Genomic DNA, 19,386 nt, shown 5'->3' with positions numbered 1-19,386 from the left:
AAATAAAAATATATTAATATAATGATTTAATAATATCCATGAGACATAAGAATCTTGAGTTCTTTTGCATAGCTTAAAATTATGACTTATCTTTATACCATACTTCAAATTTTTTATAAAGAAGGATAGTCGAATGAATGAAATATTTATATCTTTTTTTTCTAACATCTTATGTGGAAAATAATCAATTTTTGACATAAATACCCTATATCATTACAAGTATTTATGCATAGTTTTTAAAAAAACGATCATTTTGTTGAAATGAAGTCAAAAGAGGATGAAAGGTTAAATTTCTAAAACCGGGTTTTGGGTGATCTTTTTAATCAGACAACCCTTTTCAATATTGGTATTCCTAAATTATATAAATTTTGAAAATGTGTTGGGGTTTTCATCTAAAAGCCCAAACCCTAACTGCAGACAAAACTGCTACAAGAAAAACAACAAATTTAAGAGAAACAATGTTTTCATAGTGTGATAAGTGATCAAAAAAAAAAAAAGCAAGAGATTTACAAAAGACAGATGTATGAGATGAGTTGGTGAGGAGTGGATAGTGGATACAAGTAATGGTATTATTTTTGGGATATATTTTAATATTACAACAATCTGATACTACTTCCAAATCTGCATCTTTACTTCACCCAGTAATATGGACGAAACTGGAAACTGGAAACTTCAACCTCCCCCTGGCTACACCAACCTTCCATCATCACTCATTTAGGCTCCCCCTGCACCACAATTATCCTAACTTCAGCATCACTCTACAAGATAATAGCTTCCATCATGCAAAATATCATAAAACCCGAAACCCGAAACCCGAAACTTTTCTTAAAATGGTTCTCAATGATTTCAAAACATCATTTTCGAAATTTGACAACATTTTCGAAAAAGGATTCTCAAATATTAGTCTTTTAGAACCATTGTACTTGTTTTTAAGAACAAAATTTTAGAACTCAACAACAAACAATAATCTATTCTCAGTGTTTTCAATTGTTTCTCAGCATGCTTTGAAAAAACACTTGAAACATGCTTCTAATGTTGTTCTAAAATCACTCCTTTCAGAACAAATTCTGAAAAAAAAATAAAAAATAAAAATCAAAAATCAAATGTTACTTTCAGTTGAGTTCAAGAATCCTTTGGTTATGCACATATATGGATAAACTTGGATGAAATCGATCTGAATGCCAAAATCTGTCTATCATCTCGCAATTACTCAACAAACTTCTGAAATTTTCCAGGAAAATAACGACACCCACAAACAAACAAAGAAAAAAGGCATAAGAATCGATTAAAATGCTTGAAAAAAATTCCTCAAAACTGAGAATGATGCTTAATTTTTTTTCTGACAGTAAACCCAGAAACGAAAATCTGTTTCTGACCCGTGATCTCACAACTACTGGGTGAGCTTCTGAAATTTTCCAGGAAAATACTAACACCCACAAACAAACATAGAATTGCATAAATTCAGTTAAAGAAACGAATAAATTAAAACGCTTGTTTCTGAAAAAGTGAAAGGATTATGCTTAAGTTTTTTGGGACAGTTGACCCAGAAACCAAGATCTGTTTCTGAACTGGAATCTCACAACAACTGGACAAGCTTCTGAAATTTTCCAGGAAAATAGTAATACCCACAAACAAACGAACAAAGAATCACACAGAGAATATAAAAAACTGAGAAAAACCCAAAATCATTCACATCCCAAACGCAGCCAAACCCTCACATAAACAATTAATTAACAAATGGATTAATTCAGTTACCTCTCAGATAGAATCAATCAACGCCTTGGCCTTACAGACGCGGACATTTTCGAACTGTTCCGCTGGAAGCGTCTCCGACAAGGCTCCGACGTGAAACTGGATGTAACCGGAGGCGGCATCAATTCCGGTGACGGGGACCCACAAGAAGAACTTCTTGGCTTGAATCCCGGTCACATCGGAGACCGACCCATAACTGAGATGACCCTTGATCTTCTTGTCGTAGTACACAAGGTCATCAAACTGAACGTAGCAGGGGTGATCCATATGGACCTCGAATTCTCCATCCTCCGACAGAGAGTACTCCTTGACGGAGGAGGGGATCAGGCCCCGGGGGAAGCCGAAATGGGGGAGGAGGTCGTGGACGTCCTCGGTGGGGGGGATGGCGAGGTGGGTTTCGAAGAGGAGGGCCAGAGAGAGGAGGAGGAGAAAGATTGAGGCCATGGATGAATAGGCGGAAGCCATGGATGATGCAGAGACTGGGTTTCCGTATGAGGCAAGATACTTAGAGACGGAAACAGTAATATAGAGGGATTGTGAGGGGCAAGATTGGAATAATGTTAGGTGGGTAGTGGACAACACAAAATTGTAAGGGTTCAAGCCCTCACTTTCCTTTTTCCCTTCAAATATGTAAATCTCAAGTTAGTCTTTGATATGGAAATAACATTTTTCAGGTATTTTTTCAATGTCTTGAGTAATTTTATTTGGACCGGAGTCAGATAAGAATACCAAGAATATGATCAAACTTACGAAAAATTTCATCTAAGATATTAAAAATGTTATCCAAGTATGAAAAAATGTAACTCGAAAAAAAGTTCGAGTCTTTTTTCCTATCACTTCTAATCCTAATTATTCTACTTTTTTTTTCAATAAAAATTAGACACATAAAATCATGAAAATATTTTTATCTTCCCACTCACCGTAATACTAACCCTAACTTCAAAGAAAATACAAAATTAAAAGGGGTTATATTTTCATCTTTCTTTTTCCATTCAAACGTCGTATTTTTTAAGTTTTGGTATCAAATAGAATTTTTTAGTTTGCGTTGAATGCCTTCATCCAATTTAAAATACGCAAGTCATTAACACTTCCAAATATTGTGGTCTATAAGAATATGAATATTGAACAAAAAAAAAAAAAATTCCAATTGTATAAAAATATATGATTAAAGGTTTGAAGAATATAAAGAATATGATTAAAGTGTTGAAAATATGAGTGAAATACGTGACCAATGGTATGAATAATGTGACAAAGATACAAAATCTTATCAATAACTTATGAGTATAACATCCTTTTGGTATCTCAAAATTTTTGAAATAAAATTATGAAAATGTTATTTTATTCTTCCTTTTGCCAAATCTAACCTTGACGCTTCAAATAAAATAAAACATTCTCAGAAGTATTCATTTCATTCATTGGATTTTGGATTTTGTCATGTAATTTCTTTTCATGAAACCAAAATATTAAAAATATTTAATTAATTTGAGAAAAAAATGGCATTATCTTATTTTGTTTGTCTAAAGTAAAAAAAAAAAAAAAAAGATTTTATTTTTAGTTTTTGTGATTGAGTGATGTTAAATACACCCACATTTTCTATTTTCTTTTCTTTTTTAGTTCTATTTTTGTAATGAGGTGGGTGTAGAGAGTCATAAATTGTCATGACCGTCAAAATTATAATTAATTCATCCCATTTGAGTGATTATTTTTCATTTTTTTGTGAAATAAATGTATTTTTTATTTTTTTAATTATAAGTGATTGACTTGGTAGCTCTATACTAAATAAACTATACCATAAATATCCAAATTATAATCTATGATCATTAACCATTTAGGCAAGATGGTCTAAAAGAATTCATTTGTTTCATTGATTATTTTTCATCTTTTTATGAAGCAAAAGTATTTTAAATTAATTTCTATTTCTTTAATTATAAGTGATTGACTTAGGAAATACACTCATAATATAAATGTCAACATTATAATTTATATAATTAGGTATTTAGGTAAGACCCTCCAAGCAATTCATTGATTATTTTTCATCCATTATGATTTTTTTTTTCCATTTGCTTTTAGGGTTTTAATTATAAGTGATTGCCTTAAATGTCAACATTAATATTTATATTATTAACTATTTAGGCAAAACCATTCAAGGAATTCATTTAGTTAATTGATTATTTTTCTTCTTTTACATCAAAAAAAGTGTTTTCATTAATTTCTAGGTTTTTCATTATAATCGAATCTTTGCTAAATTCTAGAAAATTCTTTCATATTTAGAAGTGGGTAATTTTGTTCTTTCATATTTTTTATTTTTATTTTAAAAGAATAAGAAGACCGGTCAAATCATAACAACTAAAAGTATATGAAACAAGGAAGGGGTTTGTATAAGTTAAGTTTGATCGATTTTTGAAAGAAAAATCGACCAAACTAACAATCGAACCAATCAAATTTTTAATAGAAAATTGAACTAAACCAAACCTTTTTAATGTCGTTTGGTTTGATTTTGCTTGATTAGGTTTGACATAACATTAAAACTCATTTTGGGCCTTAAGCCCAATTGATTAGGTTGATTTGGGTTTATATTAAAGGATGTCTCCATTGACCCTATATCCTACCATAATAAGCCCAAAGGCCAGTTGGATTTGTTGTTGAAATTACTTGGGCTTGTTGAGGCCCTTATGACTTGAAGCCCAATAGGATTCTAGTTTAGGTTTGCATGCATGCTAACCCAAGTGTTTCTTCAAAACACTGCCCTTCCACTTTTCTAATGAACAATTTATTTGGCAAGCTTACGAAAAATTTCATCTAAGATATTAAAAATGTGATCCAAGTATGAAAAAATGTAACTGGGAAAAAAGTACTCGTCTTTTTTCCTATCACTTCTAATCCTAATTCTTCTACTTTTTTTTTTTCAATAAAAATTAGACACATAAAATCATGAAAATATTTTTATCTTCTTCTTTCCCTCTCACCGTAATCATAATGCTAACCCTAACTTCAAAGAAAATACAAAATTAAAAGGGGTTATATTTCCATCTTTCTTTTTCCATTCAAACGTCGTATTTTTTAAGTTTTGATATCAAATAGAATTTTTTAGTTTGCGTTGAATGCCTTCATCCAATTTAAAATATGCAAGTCATTAACACTTCCAAATGTTGTGGTCTATAAGAATATGAATATTGAACAAAAAAAAAAATATTCCAATTGTATAAAAAATATGATTAAAGGTTTGAAGAATATAAAGAATATGATTAAGGTGTTGAAAATACGAGTGAAATACATGACCAATGGTACGAATAATGTGACAAAGATACAAAATCTTATCAATAACTTATAAGTATAACATCCTTTGGTATCTTAAAATTTTTGAAATAAAATTTGACATAAAATTATGAAAATGTTATTTTATTCTTCTTTTGCCAAATCTAACTTTGACACTTCAAAGAAAATAAAACATTTTCAGAGGTATTCATTTCATTCATTGGGTGTTGGATTTTGTCATGTAATTTATTTTCATGAAACCAAAATATTAAAAATATTTAATTAATTTGAGAAAAAAAATGGCATTATTTTATTTTGTTTATCTAAAGTAATATATATATATATATATATATTATTTTTTTTGTGATTGAGTGATGTTAAATACACCCACATTTTCTATTTTCTTTTATTTTTTTGTTCTATTTTTGTAATGAGGTGGGTGTAGAGAGTCATAAATTGTCATGCCCGTCAAAATTATAATTAATTCATCCCATTTGAGTGATTATTTTTCATTTTTTTGTGAAATATATATATATATATATATATATATATATATATATATATATATATATATATATTAATTGTAAGTGATTGACTTGGTAGCTCTATACTAAATGAACTACACTATAAATATCCAAATTATAATCTATGTATCATTAACCATTTAGGCAAGATGGTCTAAAAGAATTCATTTGTTTCATTGATCATTTTTCATCTTTTTATGAAGAAAATGCATTTTAAATTAATTTTTTATTTCTTTAATTATAAGTGATTGACTTAGGAAATACACTCATAATATAAATGTCAACATTATAATTTATATCATTAGGTATTTAGGTAAGACCCTCCAAGCAATTCATTGATTATTTTTCATCCATTATGATTTCTTTTTTCCATTTGCTTTTAGGGTTTTAATTATAAGTGATTGCCTTAAATGTCAACATTAATATTTATATTATTAACTATTTAGGCAAAACCATTCAAGGAATTCATTTAGTTAATTGATCATTTTTCTTCTTTTACATCAAAAAAAAGTGTTTTCATTAATTTCTAGGTTTTTCATTATAATCGAATCTTTGCTAAATTCTAGAAAATTCTTTCATATTTAGAAGTGGGTAATTTTGTTCTTCATATTTTTTTTTTTTTTTTTTTAAAAGAATAAGAAGATCGGTCAAATCATAACAACTAAAAGTATATGAAACAAGGAAGGGGTTTATATAAGTTACGTTTGATCGATTTTTGAAAGAAAAATCGACCAAACTAACAATCGAACCAATTAGATTTTTAATAGAAAATTGAACTAAACCAAACCTTTTTAATGTCGTTTGGTTTGATTTTGCTTGATTAGGTTTGACATAACATTAAAACTCATTTTGGGCCTTAAGCCCAATTGATTAGGTTATTGATTTGGGTTTATATTAAAGGATGTCTCCATTGACCCTATATCCCACCATAATAAGCCCAAAGGCCAATTGGATTTGTCGTTGAATTAACTTGGGCTTGTTAAGGCCCTTATGACTTGAAGCCCAATAGGATTCTAGTTTTTTCTTCAAAACACTACCCTCCCACTTTTCAAATGAACAATTTTTTTTTGCAAGAATCATATTTCTAATTATCCGATCAAAACTTAATTAATGGGTCAAAAAATACATCATCATTCCTAATCTTCAAGTACATTAGACAGTGTTTTTACTCAAAGTATTTTCTCTAAAAGTATTTTTAAGGGAATCACTTATCAATTGTTTATTTACAAAACATTATATGTGATTTTTTAGACTTTCAAAAGTATTTCCAAAATTTTAAGAAGCATTTAATTTTTTTTCAATTCTTTTTTAGATTAAAAAGGATCATTACAATCACTATCTAAGAACTCATTCTTCCTCATCATCATAAGAATAATTTTACCACCCTTTTTCGCACTAACTTTCTATTTTTCAAAGTAGTTGTTCTACTTTTTCTTACCAAACCAAACATTTTGCAAGTTGAAAACCGAATGTAACACCTTCATTTTTTATTTGTATTTTTTGAAATAAAATAGTAAAGTGAAATGTACTTTTTACCCCTCTCCTTCCTCGAACCCTACCCTCACCTCCGTCTCGTTTCTCCCTGTCCCATTTCTTCCCATCTTCCCCATCATAATTGAATAAATAAAGAAAAAAAAACATAACAAAACAAAACAAAACAAAATTTTCTTCCGCTTTTACCCTCCGGACTCTCTCCAAATTACCTCTCTTCTTTCTTTCTGTCACTGCCACAGAAGCTCAGTCTCTTCACCCATGGCTTCCACCCCGTCCTCCATGGCTTCAATCTCTCTCCTCCTCCTCTCTCTGTCCCTCCTCTTCCAAACCCACCTCTCTCTCCCCCCCTTCGACGACTTCCACGACCTCCTCCCTCCGTACGGCTTCCCGAAGGGCCTCATCCCCTCCACCGTCAAGTTCTATTCCATATCAGAGTCCGGCGAATTCGACATCCACATGCACCACTCCTGTTACGTTCAGTTCAACAGGCTTGTCTTCTACGACAAGAAGATTAGGGGCCGTATCGAATATGGGTCCGTCACCAATGTCACCGGGATTCAAACCAAGAAGCTCTTCTTTTGGGTCCCTGTCACCGGAATCGATTCCGCATTAGGGTTCCTTCGGTTTCACATCGGTCCCTTGTCGGAGAAGCTGCCGGCGAAACAGTTCGAAATGGTCCCCATTTGTAAGCACAAGGTTTTGACTCAGGCCTTTGAGAGGTAATTGAATTTCTTTCCCCTGTGATTTTCTGCTTGTTTGTTTGAATCTTTTGGTGTTTGGTTGCTTTTGTGACATGAATGATTGTGGGTTTTTCTTAGTTTTGTGTAATTCTTTGTTTGGTTATTTGAGTTTGAATTTCCCACCAAAGTTTTCAGAGGTTCCTGGTTTCGGGCTTTGCTGTCAGAAAAAAGAAAAATCTAAGCTTAATTCTTTCAAATTTTGAGAAAATTTCTTCGTCCATTTTGGTTTGTTCTCTTTTTAATTGATTTTGTGTAGTTCTTTGTTTGTTTATGGGCGTTAGAATTTTCCGGGAAAATTTTCAGAAATTTCGTTCAGTACTGGTGTACTACAGTGGGATCACAGGTGGAAGACAGATTTTGGTTTATGGGTTTTAATGATAGAAGAAAACTTTTAGCATGATATTAGTGCTGAAAAATTAGGGTTTTTGATTGCCCTTTGGAGGATTTTTTTTTTTTTTTAATGATTATTTTTCATAATGGAAGCTATTATCTAGAGGGTTACTAAGTTCAAATACTTCTGATGCAGGTGAACCCTACCTCATCCCCATGGCCTCCAGCCTCACATTTAGTTTAGATTTTTCACTTTCATTCACTTATGGGTAAGGACAAATTGGTAATTTGATTTCATCTTGTCGAGTGATTAGTTAAATTATCAATTTGATCTAAAAGGTTAAATAGTTAGATAATAGAAATTATTTGATATTATGTATAATGACTAGTTATGAAGGGACTTTTTTTGATTTTATAGGTAGGTCCAATCTATTGCTCTTTCCTTACCCCTATTTATTTTTAGGGGTCGGACCATAGGTACAACTTTTGTAACTTTGTCGAATATTCGTAGATCCGATGGTTTGTATTTGAAAGGTTGCAATTTCTTAACTATTGTAGTTTCTAGTCTAATGGTTTAATTTAATACATTCTTTGTTTTTACTATGGGTGTTGTTGAAGCACAACAAAAAAGGGCCTAATGCATTGGTATTTTGTAAGAAACAAATCAAATCCAAAGTCATAAGGGTCTATTTGACAATTGATTTTAGACCCATTTTCTGTTCTCAAAAACAAAAAAGCCAGGAAAATACGATATAGAAACCTGTTTTTTATTTTCTCTTTTTAATAATAGAAAATAAAGTGTTTTTGATAATATTTTTTAGTTATTTTATATTATTTTCACTTATTTTTTAAAGATTATTTAAAAAAATAATTGTACAAATATATAAAATAACTAAAACTAAAACATCATAAAAATTATTTTTAAAGTATATTTAAAAATATTAAAAATAGAGTAAAATTATTTTATATTTTTAAATAGACTTTTGTTCTTATAAAATATGTGAAAACAAATTTCAAAAATTATTTTTAAAAACTGCTTTTTATAACTATTTTCAAAAACGGTCATCAAACATATCCTAAAATTTTCCTTTTTATTTTATCCTCCACTTGTTTCTTTCATAAATACATTTAATAACTAGTTTAATAAAAATGGCATGCACATTCATTTATTTACTCAAAATACTTTTGACGAGGGAAATAGAATAAGGGATGATTCAATTTTCCCCGAATTAACTAAAATATCTTCATATAAATACTTGATTTAAAAAAAAAAGAAGAAAAACTCACATGAAGAATGCAACTAATGAATGAATAGTGAAATTATTCTATTTAGTGTTTTTAATGGTACATTGGCTATTTTATTTCTGGACATGGGTAATAAAATTCAGTTCCTACCCAGGCCCGGTCCGATCCAAGGCCCAATGTAGCTTGGGCTTCGAGCTTTTGGACCCATCCAAGGATTCACAATTATTAAAAATTGATGAAAAATGTAATTGGTTACCTAAAATGTCGTTCATCAATGTTTGAATTTGAACAGGATGAACAGCATATCTAACAATGAGTTTTTCTAAACAAGGCTGACATTTACAAGCCAGGTAGAGCTGGGCCTTGGCCCAAAAATTTTCGGCTTTTGGTCAAGGGGGGCAAATTTACATCTTTGCTTAAAAATTGTTTTGAAATTGAGTCCAAAAGACTTTTTAGAGTTTTTAAAATGCATCTAAAATACATATTATAGAGTCATGAATATTTTCTCTTATCCAATATGAAATATTAAAATCATCCCATACAAACACAACATTCTCGTTGTCTTTTATAGGATTATGAGGCCAAATAAATAGATGGACACGTGAGGCTAAATAAAATCTCACACTAGGGTTAAGGATTAATTTTGATAACATTTGTACCAACCTACTCTCAATCTTATAGTTATTGTCCATTTTGCTTAAAGGAGTCGATATATGCATGATTGAGAACAGATCATTATAAATGGTATTGAAGTTAATCCCCGACCATTGTGTTGCATGGAATGTTCATTAATATACAAATTAATTCAACCCATTTATTAAATGAGTTAGGTGTTATCTATGTAATTAACTAACGATGGACATTTGTGTTGAGTCATTTAAACACAATTATTAGAAAGATTGTATTCACACTGAATAGATTTTCACTATTTCTTACCTCAGTACAGCATAAACACACAATCCGAGCTGGGCCGACCCATTGCAAAAAGGAAGACTCATGGTATAAATTTTCACTATTTCTTACCTCCATACTAGATAAACACCCAATCCCAGATTCCCAGCCGCCCCACCCACTGCAAAAAAGAAGACTCATCTTCTTACTTTAGATTGTGATCTTCATCAAAAGAGATATTTTCAATAAACTAATGATGGTAGCTCTTCCATGTTAGGGATGTGGTCATTTTGAATTGGTATGGAACAAATGAAAGCAAGAGAGAAACCGATCATAGAATAAGTATGCGACAGGGTATGAAGCTTATCAAGATAGTAAAGGTGACTGTGTGGACATGTTTTGCCTGTAAACATCAAAGCGAACTAAGCAGGAGGTGAGAAACAATCACGAAGAGAAGCCCAAAAACCAGTTCTACTCCCACCCATCTCCTCCTCCGCCAGCCACCACTCTTCATCTCAGAGCTCGATCCACTGCTAGTCGAGTTGGCCTTAGCTGAAACAGCAGAGATCTAAATTCAGTTCAAAACAGAGGAAAAGAAATCGACAGAGAATTGATTCAGGTCTTTTACCGCTTGCAACTGGGGTGCTTTTGGTTGTAGCTGTGCTGTTCCCGGACTCCTCGAATATCTTAGCATCAGGTGAGCCTGCTGGGAGTTGCAGAAGAGCTGGATCCAAGCCAGGCATATTCCAAAAACAGATCAAATTATGTGACAGACCTGAAAATACATTCACTCATGTTCATATACATATGCGTGCTTACCAGGACACTCAGACATGTTGGCCGGTGTATTGCAGGCGGTGGGAAGGCTAAGAGCAAGCGTAGTATTGATCTTGAAGCCAAGATTCGGGTCGTCCCGATCCTTGATCAGTACGCATAGGCACTTTTTGCTCTTCTGCAGAACCTGTTTGAGCCCAGTACAGCAGTCAAGAGTGGGGGCCTTCCCTTCACCCTGTACATAAGGAAGACAAGTAGCGAGGCCAACCAGCTGGTCTGCGCACTCCTGCCTATCCTTGGCGAAGTCTGCGCTCGCAGACATGAGCAGCATCATCACCAACAAGTCTAACAACCCCAGAATTCTCACATATTTTGAAGCCATCCCAAGGTGTTTGATGTGTGCCTCAGAGAAAAACAGAGAAAAAGAGATACCTATGGTGGATGATCCATTCTTTTTATGCCTTCGTTCCTTTTTCCTTTTTCTTTTTTGTTTTTTTTGATAAAATGGTGAAAACCCCATAAAGGGACGGGCCTCAAAAAGAGGCGGGGTTGAAATAATTGTGATGGAGGGTTTCGCATGTGAAGGCTTGATTTGTCGTCTTCAAAAGAGAAGGTACGGTATTCAAAGTACAAGCAACAAACACTTTGGTCCACACACTTTGTATATAGAAGAATTGGATTGGGGTCTAGTGAGTAGCGCCCATGGTTCTACAATTTCTTTACCTTTCTCTACAACTCTCCATTTACTCCATCTAGCTGTCATGTCCTCCTCACCACATTTAACAGTTGAAACCAATATACGAGATGCCTTCTCAAGTTGTCTTGCACTGGAATGGATTACCCGACAGATCTCCATAATTGCGTTTTGTAGCGCAGAATTATGAAATGCACGATAAGTGGTTGGTAATGCTGCACGTGTCCATTATTATTTAGCTAATAAGCTCGTGGAGACTAAGGTTCCATAATTGATCCTTCTTGATATTGTATTGAAAAAACTTGTTTAGAATAGGTGGCTTTGAGTTAAAGGTGTGAGTGAAAACCTAAAAACTGATTCAGTTCAATCACAAACGATCAACCGCTTTGATTTTTGACACTATAAAGGCCGACTAGTTTGAAATTCTGAAAATGATGTTATTGATTTGATTTTTGATTTTATTTTCTTATAACCCATGCAAACCAAATTGAATCCATATTATAAGACTTCTATCTCTTATTATTTATATTTTTTCAATATTTGATGGATTTTTTAATATTTATGATTATTATTATTATAATATTGTAAACTTTATCAAAATAATTTATTTTTATTAAATTATAATCAAATTAATTTATAAATTCATCCATTATATTTTAAGATAAAAAATTTTAAGTTCATTTGACACTAATTTTGAAAAGTTTTTTTAACTTTTTTTGGTTTAAAAAGTTTTTTTTTAAAAAAAAACTTAAATATTTAATAAAATTTTAAAAACACTTTTAAAAATTTATAGTATTTTTTGAAAGAACACTTTTACGGGTTATTTTTAAAAAAATAATATTTTAGGAGAAAACACTCTATTAAATATATTTTGAATTTCAAAGTCAAATTGATTTTAATTACTTTTAGAATAAATTAGACTTATGGTCTCTATTTACTTACATCCAACTCATCATCTAGACTAAACCCAAAAACATTGATGTTTAAGGGCAACCCGTGATAGCATTTGGATTAATCCGTGAATACCCACCTCTTACTTAATCCAATATCAAACCCACAAAGCCTCCCTCCCACAATGTTCCCTTGGGACTAAAGCTAATAGTCTGACAACAATTTTTAAAACTATTCTACCAAGTTTATAAAATAAAAATATATTTGAAAGCCTAAAATATTTTTTACATTTTTAAATATATTATAAAAATAATTTTTATATATAGTATTTTATTTTTAATTATTCTTCATATTTATATAATTATTTTTAACTTTTATATATAATCTATAAACACCTATAACCTATTTGGCAATTACTTTTTGAAAGAACTGTTGTACAAAAAAAAAGAAAAAGAAAACACTTTTGATAATAAAAAAGCTGTTCCTTTTTTTTAACTTTCATTCAGAGAATATATTTTAGTTGTTTTAATTTATTTTTTAAAAATTGTTTTAAAAAATAATAATACAAACATTTAGAATGAATAAAAATAAAATATCAAATATAAAAAATATTTTTAAAACATATTTAAAAATATGTGAAAAATATTTCAGATTTTTAAACAGATTTTTGTTTTACAAAATATCAAACAAAAATTTTAAAAATTTATTATTAAAAACTATTTTTGAAAACAAATACTAAACAAAACCTTCTCTTCTTTTCTTTAGTTGTTAAATGTGTTTTTTTTTTTTTGTTTTTTTTAGTTTTCTACATAATAGAAGACACCAAACGGGGCCCAAGGGACCCTCTTTCCACGTGGGTAATACCAGGGTATTTCCCCTGTTTAGAGGCTAATTATTTATGGGGATCATGAAGATAAGAATGAATCGAAGGAAAGGACAAATTACAGTTGAGAGCATATTAAATTTAAGTAGTCGTGTTCATGTAGGTGGGAGACATTAATCCACACTTCTGCCCTGCAGATATTTTTAATGGTACATTGGATGATTTCATGTCTTGACTTGGGTCAGAACATTTAGTCCCTACCCAGGCCTGCTTCGATCCTAGCCCCAACCTCGCTTGGGCCTCCAGCTTTTGGACCCATCCAACTTTGGATTAGGAATTACAACTAATTACCCATCACATCTACGCATGAGCTGGGCCTTAGCCCAAAAACTATTTTCATCCAAGGGAAAGCAATGATATAGAAGTACCAAAACCAGAAGCTTGTGATATCAATATATATACCAGTGGAGGAACTGAAAGAACAGTTCAATTGAGAAAAGAAGCCAGATAACATACCAGTATATACATATGCATACATTGTGCAGAGTTCACCTTCTCCACCCAAATCAATCTTCACATTTATTCCCGACACAGAAGACAACAGACTTGTACAAGAATCAAAACCCAGTCTCATAGTTTCCTCCCACTGCAACTCGTTTTTCGGTTTCGTCTATTCCGCCATTAGCTTCTGGATTTCATCTACCTCATCGGGGAGCTGCTAATGACAAAAGAAAACCAGGATTCAAAGTTGTTCTACGCTGAAAGAGACACAGCCCTAGTAACATAGGTACAACCCTTGAATATCGACCACAATGAGATGTGTTTTGTCGGGTATCCTGCCATTTTTTTGGGTCTGCGTGCCATCCCGTTACATTATGGGAAAATGTTATTATTTAAATATGACAAAGACAGGACGGATCCGAGAAATTTTCGTACCTACCCCACCTTGTTTGTTTATTATTATTAAAATTTTCTTTTCTTTCTATTTTTCCAAGATTCTTTCCATTACATATTTTCCCCAGATTTTCCTAAAACCAAACATAAGGTCAACAGACTCAAATTTCCACAAACCAATCAAAGACATTCAATGATGACCCTTTTTCTATTCATCAATGGAAGAAACACAAGGATTTTAATAATTGAACTTATCCAAACCCTTAACACCTACTTGTTTGATCCATGTGGTCTGCATGCCCACCTAACCATTCAACTTATTGTCAAAATACATAATAAACTTTCATAATGATAATTCAAATTTTCTTTTATTCTCGGTTTTTTTTTTCCCGATTCGTACGCACCTTTTATTTGAAATTTTCCAGGAAAATAGAATCAGTACCTGAAGAACTTGTTTGGAATGATCACGGCAAGAAACAGAGACTCCCTTGCCGCAAGAACGAATGGTTTGAAACTGCTGAACATCGAGCTTCTTGTTGATAAACCCCACCAGAAAATATATACTATCGGAGGGGGGCAGATCAACTTTGATCTCGTCAACATCGAACCACATGAAGAATCTCTGGACCTCGATCCCCTTCAGATTGGTGATGGAGCCGTACTTGAGAGTGCCGGTGATCGAAGCTTCGTAGTAGACCGAGTAATCGAATTGTATGTAACACGAGCCCTCCAAATTGACCACGAATTCGCCATTTTCGGAGAGGGAATAGGATTTGACGGAGTCTGGGAGGAGCCCCCTTGGGAGGCCGAACTGCGTGAGGATATCGTAGACTGAGGGTTTTGGCGGGGTTGGGGCGATGGAGAGCGGAGTTGCAGAGGCTGCGATGAGGAAAATTGAGATTAGGGCGAGGCCCAGATGAGGTTTTGGGTGTCCGATCATAGTTTCGGCGAGGATTCTAGGGGGAGATAGTGGGGGTTTCCTTCTTTCTGGGGATAGAAAATGGGTGTTTGGATGGAGAGAAAAGTAGGGGGCTTTTGAGGAAGCTGAGAGGAAGCTGGAGGGGAGTACTTATTATTTCAACCCTGTCCGAATTACTACATTTTGTCCGCACATGTTGGGGAATGGTGCGGTGTGTGGAGGATCACATGTGGTCTTGTGCAACCTTATGATTAACAAACCTGGTACCTCGATAGAGTGGATTCTTATTATTTTTTTTTTATAAGATAATGATATTCAAGTTATAATTTAAAAAAAAATATAATTAAGATTTCATCAGGGCTAGTGATAGTAGTGTATTAGTCCAAGTGTGTATTAGTCCACCTAAACTCAATAAATTATCAAAACGATCTTAATTACATTTTATTCCACATATTTTGATTGTTTTGAATAACAATGATTATTTTGAATCATGTGATGATTGTATAATATCAAAACGTATCGATTAATCATTCATACAATATTTCAATGATTATGATTCAAGTGTATTGATTCATTTAATTACAAACTATCGAATAATATCGATGAAACATGCTTCAATGATTATGATAGAAGTGTATTGACTTAATTAATCCAAAACCATCGAATAACGTTAAAGACGTGCTTCAATGATTATGATAGAAGCTATCGACTCAAGTGATCACAAATGATCAATCGTGTCAATTAAACGTTTATATAATTCATTAATGACTGTGATGAAAAATTTTAAAGCGATAATAAAATTTGAGAAATTATCAAAATAAAACTTCAATGCATTGACGATTATGACAATGATGCATGGATACGAGAACATTAAGTAGATTGTTTTCATAATGAATCAACCACAAATGTATAAAAAATAATGACAAACTGTAGACCCCCATTTAGGCTTTTCTCTGCTACAGCTGGTTTTGCCACGTGGAAGAGCCCCAGCGAGCCACGTGTCGCCTCCTTAGTGGCTATAAGGGAATCAACCTTGCTTTTTGGGAAGCAAATCAGAGGCTGACACGTGGAGGGGTCTTCTAGAAGGTTCCTGCAGGCTGCCAGCTGCATGGGAGCGGATGAGAGAGAAAAAGCAGGCTGCATGCTGGAGAGTGGTGCTTTTGGGGTGATGGTTTCCTGCAGGTAGTTAGAGAGAGGGGCAAATCAGGAAAAAAAAAAAAAAAAAAAAAAAAGAAATTCGTTTTGGGGGGGGGGGGGGGAGTGAAAAGCAGACGAAAGAAGGACGGCAGGGAGCTTTTGGCCAGAGGAGTTTTTGGCTTTGGTGATTTTTGGGTGAGGAATTCTAGGGAGCTTTTTGAGAGTTTTGGAGTTTGAGGCTGAGAAGAGAGGGTTGGCTTAAAGCCAATCAAACTTCTACTTGAGGAAAACACAGCTAGGTAAGACTCTTTGGGTTCATAGGCTACTGATAATCATCATGCTTCCTCTATGTTCTGGTTCATGTGATCATCTTGCATTGTTCGTGAGGTTGTTTCGATTTGATTATTGTGGTTCCATTCTCTATTCCTCTGGTTTCATTCAAGGATAACCTGACTGTGCTTGGTTTGGTTGTTAGATATTAGAAAACTTGCTTGTATCTTGGATTTATTTTGCCTCTTAAGATGTTTTTCTAGTTTAATCCACCGACCTTCAAACCCACGGATAAAGAAACATGAAATAGGTTTTTGTATATTTGTTGGGTATTTTGTCTTTTTCTTTATTTTCTTTTAAAGCTTCATTCCATTGTACTCTCTGTTTTCTTCTCCCTATTATGTGCGTGGGTGTTTCCTTCCGAATCTCTGTTTTTGGCTCCCACTTGAGGTTTCCTTCTACGAGTGAAGGTCTCAGAAATGGAGTCTAGCTTCTTGCGATTGATAAAATAGCTGGGGCCATGTATGGGTTCGAATGAAGCAGGAGTTTGTTAACCGGACTGTGTTCATGAATGCTCTGTTTTGGACCTCAATGAGAATGAAACTGGTTTGGCTCTATCCTTGTGGATCTAAAGGCGATTAAAAGGATCCAAGGAGGAGCCTGCAGGTGGTGAGTAGGGTTTAAGATGACAGGCATAGGGTGAGGTGCCTTGCAAGACCCAGATTTGTTCCTACTGGCTTCCTTATCGATCAGGTTTGTTTCAAATGGCGATGCCGGTGTGAAAGAGCTGCAGGAGAGCGGCAATGGCTACATGGTAGACGCATCTCCTAAGTTCATAATCATTGATGTTAATTAGAGGAGTCGATTGGTAATGAGAACAAGAATCCCATATGCGATTTCATGAGGCTGCATGCAACTTTGAATCAGTTGGAAACATTTCTCTCAGCTTCACTACCGAGTTTGTAGCACTGGAAGAAGTCATTGATGACCATGCATGACCATGTTGATGCGGGCATAGCCTCCTTGGACATTTCATTTTCTAAGACTACAAGTGCACGTGTTCTTCAATGCTCCCACACTGGTTAAGGGTGTTTATTTCTTATATAAAAATCTGGTGATTTTGTATGGAGTTTTGATGAATAAGGATCCACAAGTGGACTCCAACGAGAGGCTTGATGAATATGCAGAAATGCAAGTGCAGTGATGACAGTTTCAATCATCCACAAAGGGAAGAACAGCTACAGCGGCAGTGAAGGGCTTCAGGTACATAAGCTACGGCGTACTGAGCAGGAACGGTGTGCCGTGCTCACAGCAAGGCGCGTCCTGATACAACGGCAGACTTGGCGCTCAAGCCAACTCCTACACTCGCGGCTGCAGTGTCATTATTCGCTGCCACCATGTCACGTTCCTGGGTGGTGTTGCCAGCCCAAATACCTCATGTCCGATCACCAGTGGCGTGAGGATGCTGCGTCTTCATGTACAATAACAAAATTCAGCATCGTCGAGGGTGACAGAGATTTTAGAAGTCCATTATAAGATGAATACGAGTGTTGTAGCTGAGGGAAGGACTGTCGAGTAGCAAGTTCTTGAGTCCAATCCAGTTCTAGAAGCATTTGGTAATGTGAAGACTGTCAGAAGCAATAATTCCAGTCGGTTTTGGGTAAGTTTGTGGAGTTTCAATTTGAACAGAGTGGAAGGATATCTGGGACAAAGGTCAGCACTTATTTTCTGGCAGGGATGAACAGTCAAGGTTCCATCATAACAGTGATGACCCCATCCCACCATGCAAATCACCTAACCATCCTTGCCTCCATACCTTTTTTTTTATATATATACCCACTGCCATGATATCCCATTCTCCGTACCACTCTCCTCATGCATTCCCATCATTCCTATTGCTCTCCACATCATCCCCATACCCATCATCACTTTACTTGAATACCAGTTAACTCACGTTCCATCCACTATCACTTCCATCTTGTTACCATCTCAACTTTGACATTCCACAACACCCATTTCCCACTCATCCTTTCTCTATCCCCCCACATGTATATCGTTCATGCATGTGACTCTCTATCCCCCACAGAAGCTGTTACAATAGCGGCTGCTGCTGCAACCAATTTGAGGAAAACATTAGGCACGTTTGCTACGACTGCTGCTAACGCCTTTGCTGGTGAGGGAACAACGTACATGCCTTAGTTGTTCAGTCTTTTATCGACTGATAACTGGGGGAGGGGGCAGACTTCCATGCTCAGTTTTTGGTGGGTGAAAGTGGTAATGAGAGGGAAAAGAAGGCTCCCTCGCGTTTTACTCATGCATTCAAGCCACAATGCTGATTTGTTGGTCTGGAGCGTACTTATGGGCTCGGGTTACTTGGAAAAACAGTGTTTGTGAAGCTTTAAAAACCTTCTATCCAGTTGTGAAGCTTAAAGCTATGGCGTGCCGGAGTCAAAATATTTTGCAGACGCCGATCTTGTGACTGCGGATTCTGTCATTCAACACTGGGGGCGTGCACATTATGTGAAGTAGAAGGTGGCTCTGTTATGCATCCGAGTGAATCAACTTTTGATAGAAGTATAAAGGAGTGCTTCAGCTCCACTGAGCTTTCAATGAATTCTGTTTCCTCGAGTGTTCCTTTAGAGGAAAGGATTGCCGCACAAGAGGATTCAGGTGATGTAGAGCTTAGTAATTTCTTTGAAGATGCTCCATCCAGTGAAGTCTTGCCTCATGAAGTCCTGAAACTACAAAATAAA

At 34.3% G+C, this 19,386-nt stretch overlaps 4 protein-coding genes across 6 annotated transcripts; 1 reads left to right on the top strand and 3 right to left on the bottom strand.

Annotated features, from left to right (window-relative positions):
- Nucleotides 1-424: 424 nt before the first annotated feature.
- Nucleotides 425-2,272, bottom strand: LOC117915539. 2 transcript variants are annotated; one of them, XM_034831109.1, is made up of 2 exons: nucleotides 1,756-2,272; nucleotides 425-758 (listed from the first exon to the last, which is right to left on the bottom strand). In XM_034831109.1, the coding sequence occupies exon 1, from the start codon at nucleotides 2,215-2,217 to the stop codon at nucleotides 1,759-1,761; it is 459 nt and encodes a 152-aa protein (XP_034687000.1). In that variant the 5' UTR covers nucleotides 2,218-2,272; the 3' UTR covers nucleotides 425-758; nucleotides 1,756-1,758. The 2 variants fall into 2 exon arrangements, with proteins under 2 accessions (XP_034687000.1, XP_034686999.1); XM_034831108.1 differs by having other exon boundaries at nucleotides 425-725; nucleotides 1,756-2,269.
- A 4,947-nt stretch (nucleotides 2,273-7,219) lies between these two features.
- On the top strand, nucleotides 7,220-8,695 carry LOC117916660. Its single transcript, XM_034832799.1, has 2 exons — nucleotides 7,220-7,744; nucleotides 8,292-8,695. The coding sequence occupies exons 1-2, from the start codon at nucleotides 7,284-7,286 to the stop codon at nucleotides 8,293-8,295; spliced, it is 465 nt and encodes a 154-aa protein (XP_034688690.1). The 5' UTR covers nucleotides 7,220-7,283; the 3' UTR covers nucleotides 8,296-8,695.
- A 1,521-nt stretch (nucleotides 8,696-10,216) lies between these two features.
- On the bottom strand, nucleotides 10,217-11,503 carry LOC117915669 (protein YLS3-like). The gene is made up of 3 exons (XM_034831296.1): nucleotides 11,051-11,503; nucleotides 10,860-10,955; nucleotides 10,217-10,783 (listed from the first exon to the last, which is right to left on the bottom strand). Exons 1-3 carry the CDS (start codon nucleotides 11,385-11,387, stop codon nucleotides 10,644-10,646), a joined length of 573 nt encoding a protein of 190 aa, XP_034687187.1. The 5' UTR covers nucleotides 11,388-11,503; the 3' UTR covers nucleotides 10,217-10,643.
- Nucleotides 11,504-13,806: 2,303 nt separating this feature from the next.
- LOC117915609 lies at nucleotides 13,807-15,363 on the bottom strand. 2 transcript variants are annotated; one of them, XM_034831208.1, is made up of 2 exons: nucleotides 14,750-15,363; nucleotides 13,807-14,131 (listed from the first exon to the last, which is right to left on the bottom strand). In XM_034831208.1, exons 1-2 carry the CDS (start codon nucleotides 15,245-15,247, stop codon nucleotides 14,084-14,086), a joined length of 546 nt encoding a protein of 181 aa, XP_034687099.1. In that variant the 5' UTR covers nucleotides 15,248-15,363; the 3' UTR covers nucleotides 13,807-14,083. The 2 variants fall into 2 exon arrangements, with proteins under 2 accessions (XP_034687099.1, XP_034687100.1); XM_034831209.1 differs by having other exon boundaries at nucleotides 13,807-14,128; nucleotides 14,750-15,360.
- Between the last annotated feature and the right edge of the window lie 4,023 nt (nucleotides 15,364-19,386).

The sequence above is a fragment of the Vitis riparia genome, chromosome 6, assembly GCF_004353265.1.
Source record: "Vitis riparia cultivar Riparia Gloire de Montpellier isolate 1030 chromosome 6, EGFV_Vit.rip_1.0, whole genome shotgun sequence".
NCBI lineage: Eukaryota > Viridiplantae > Streptophyta > Magnoliopsida > Vitales > Vitaceae > Vitis > Vitis riparia.
Note: the sequence above shows the minus strand (reverse complement) of the source record. Positions and strands in the feature narration are given on the sequence as shown.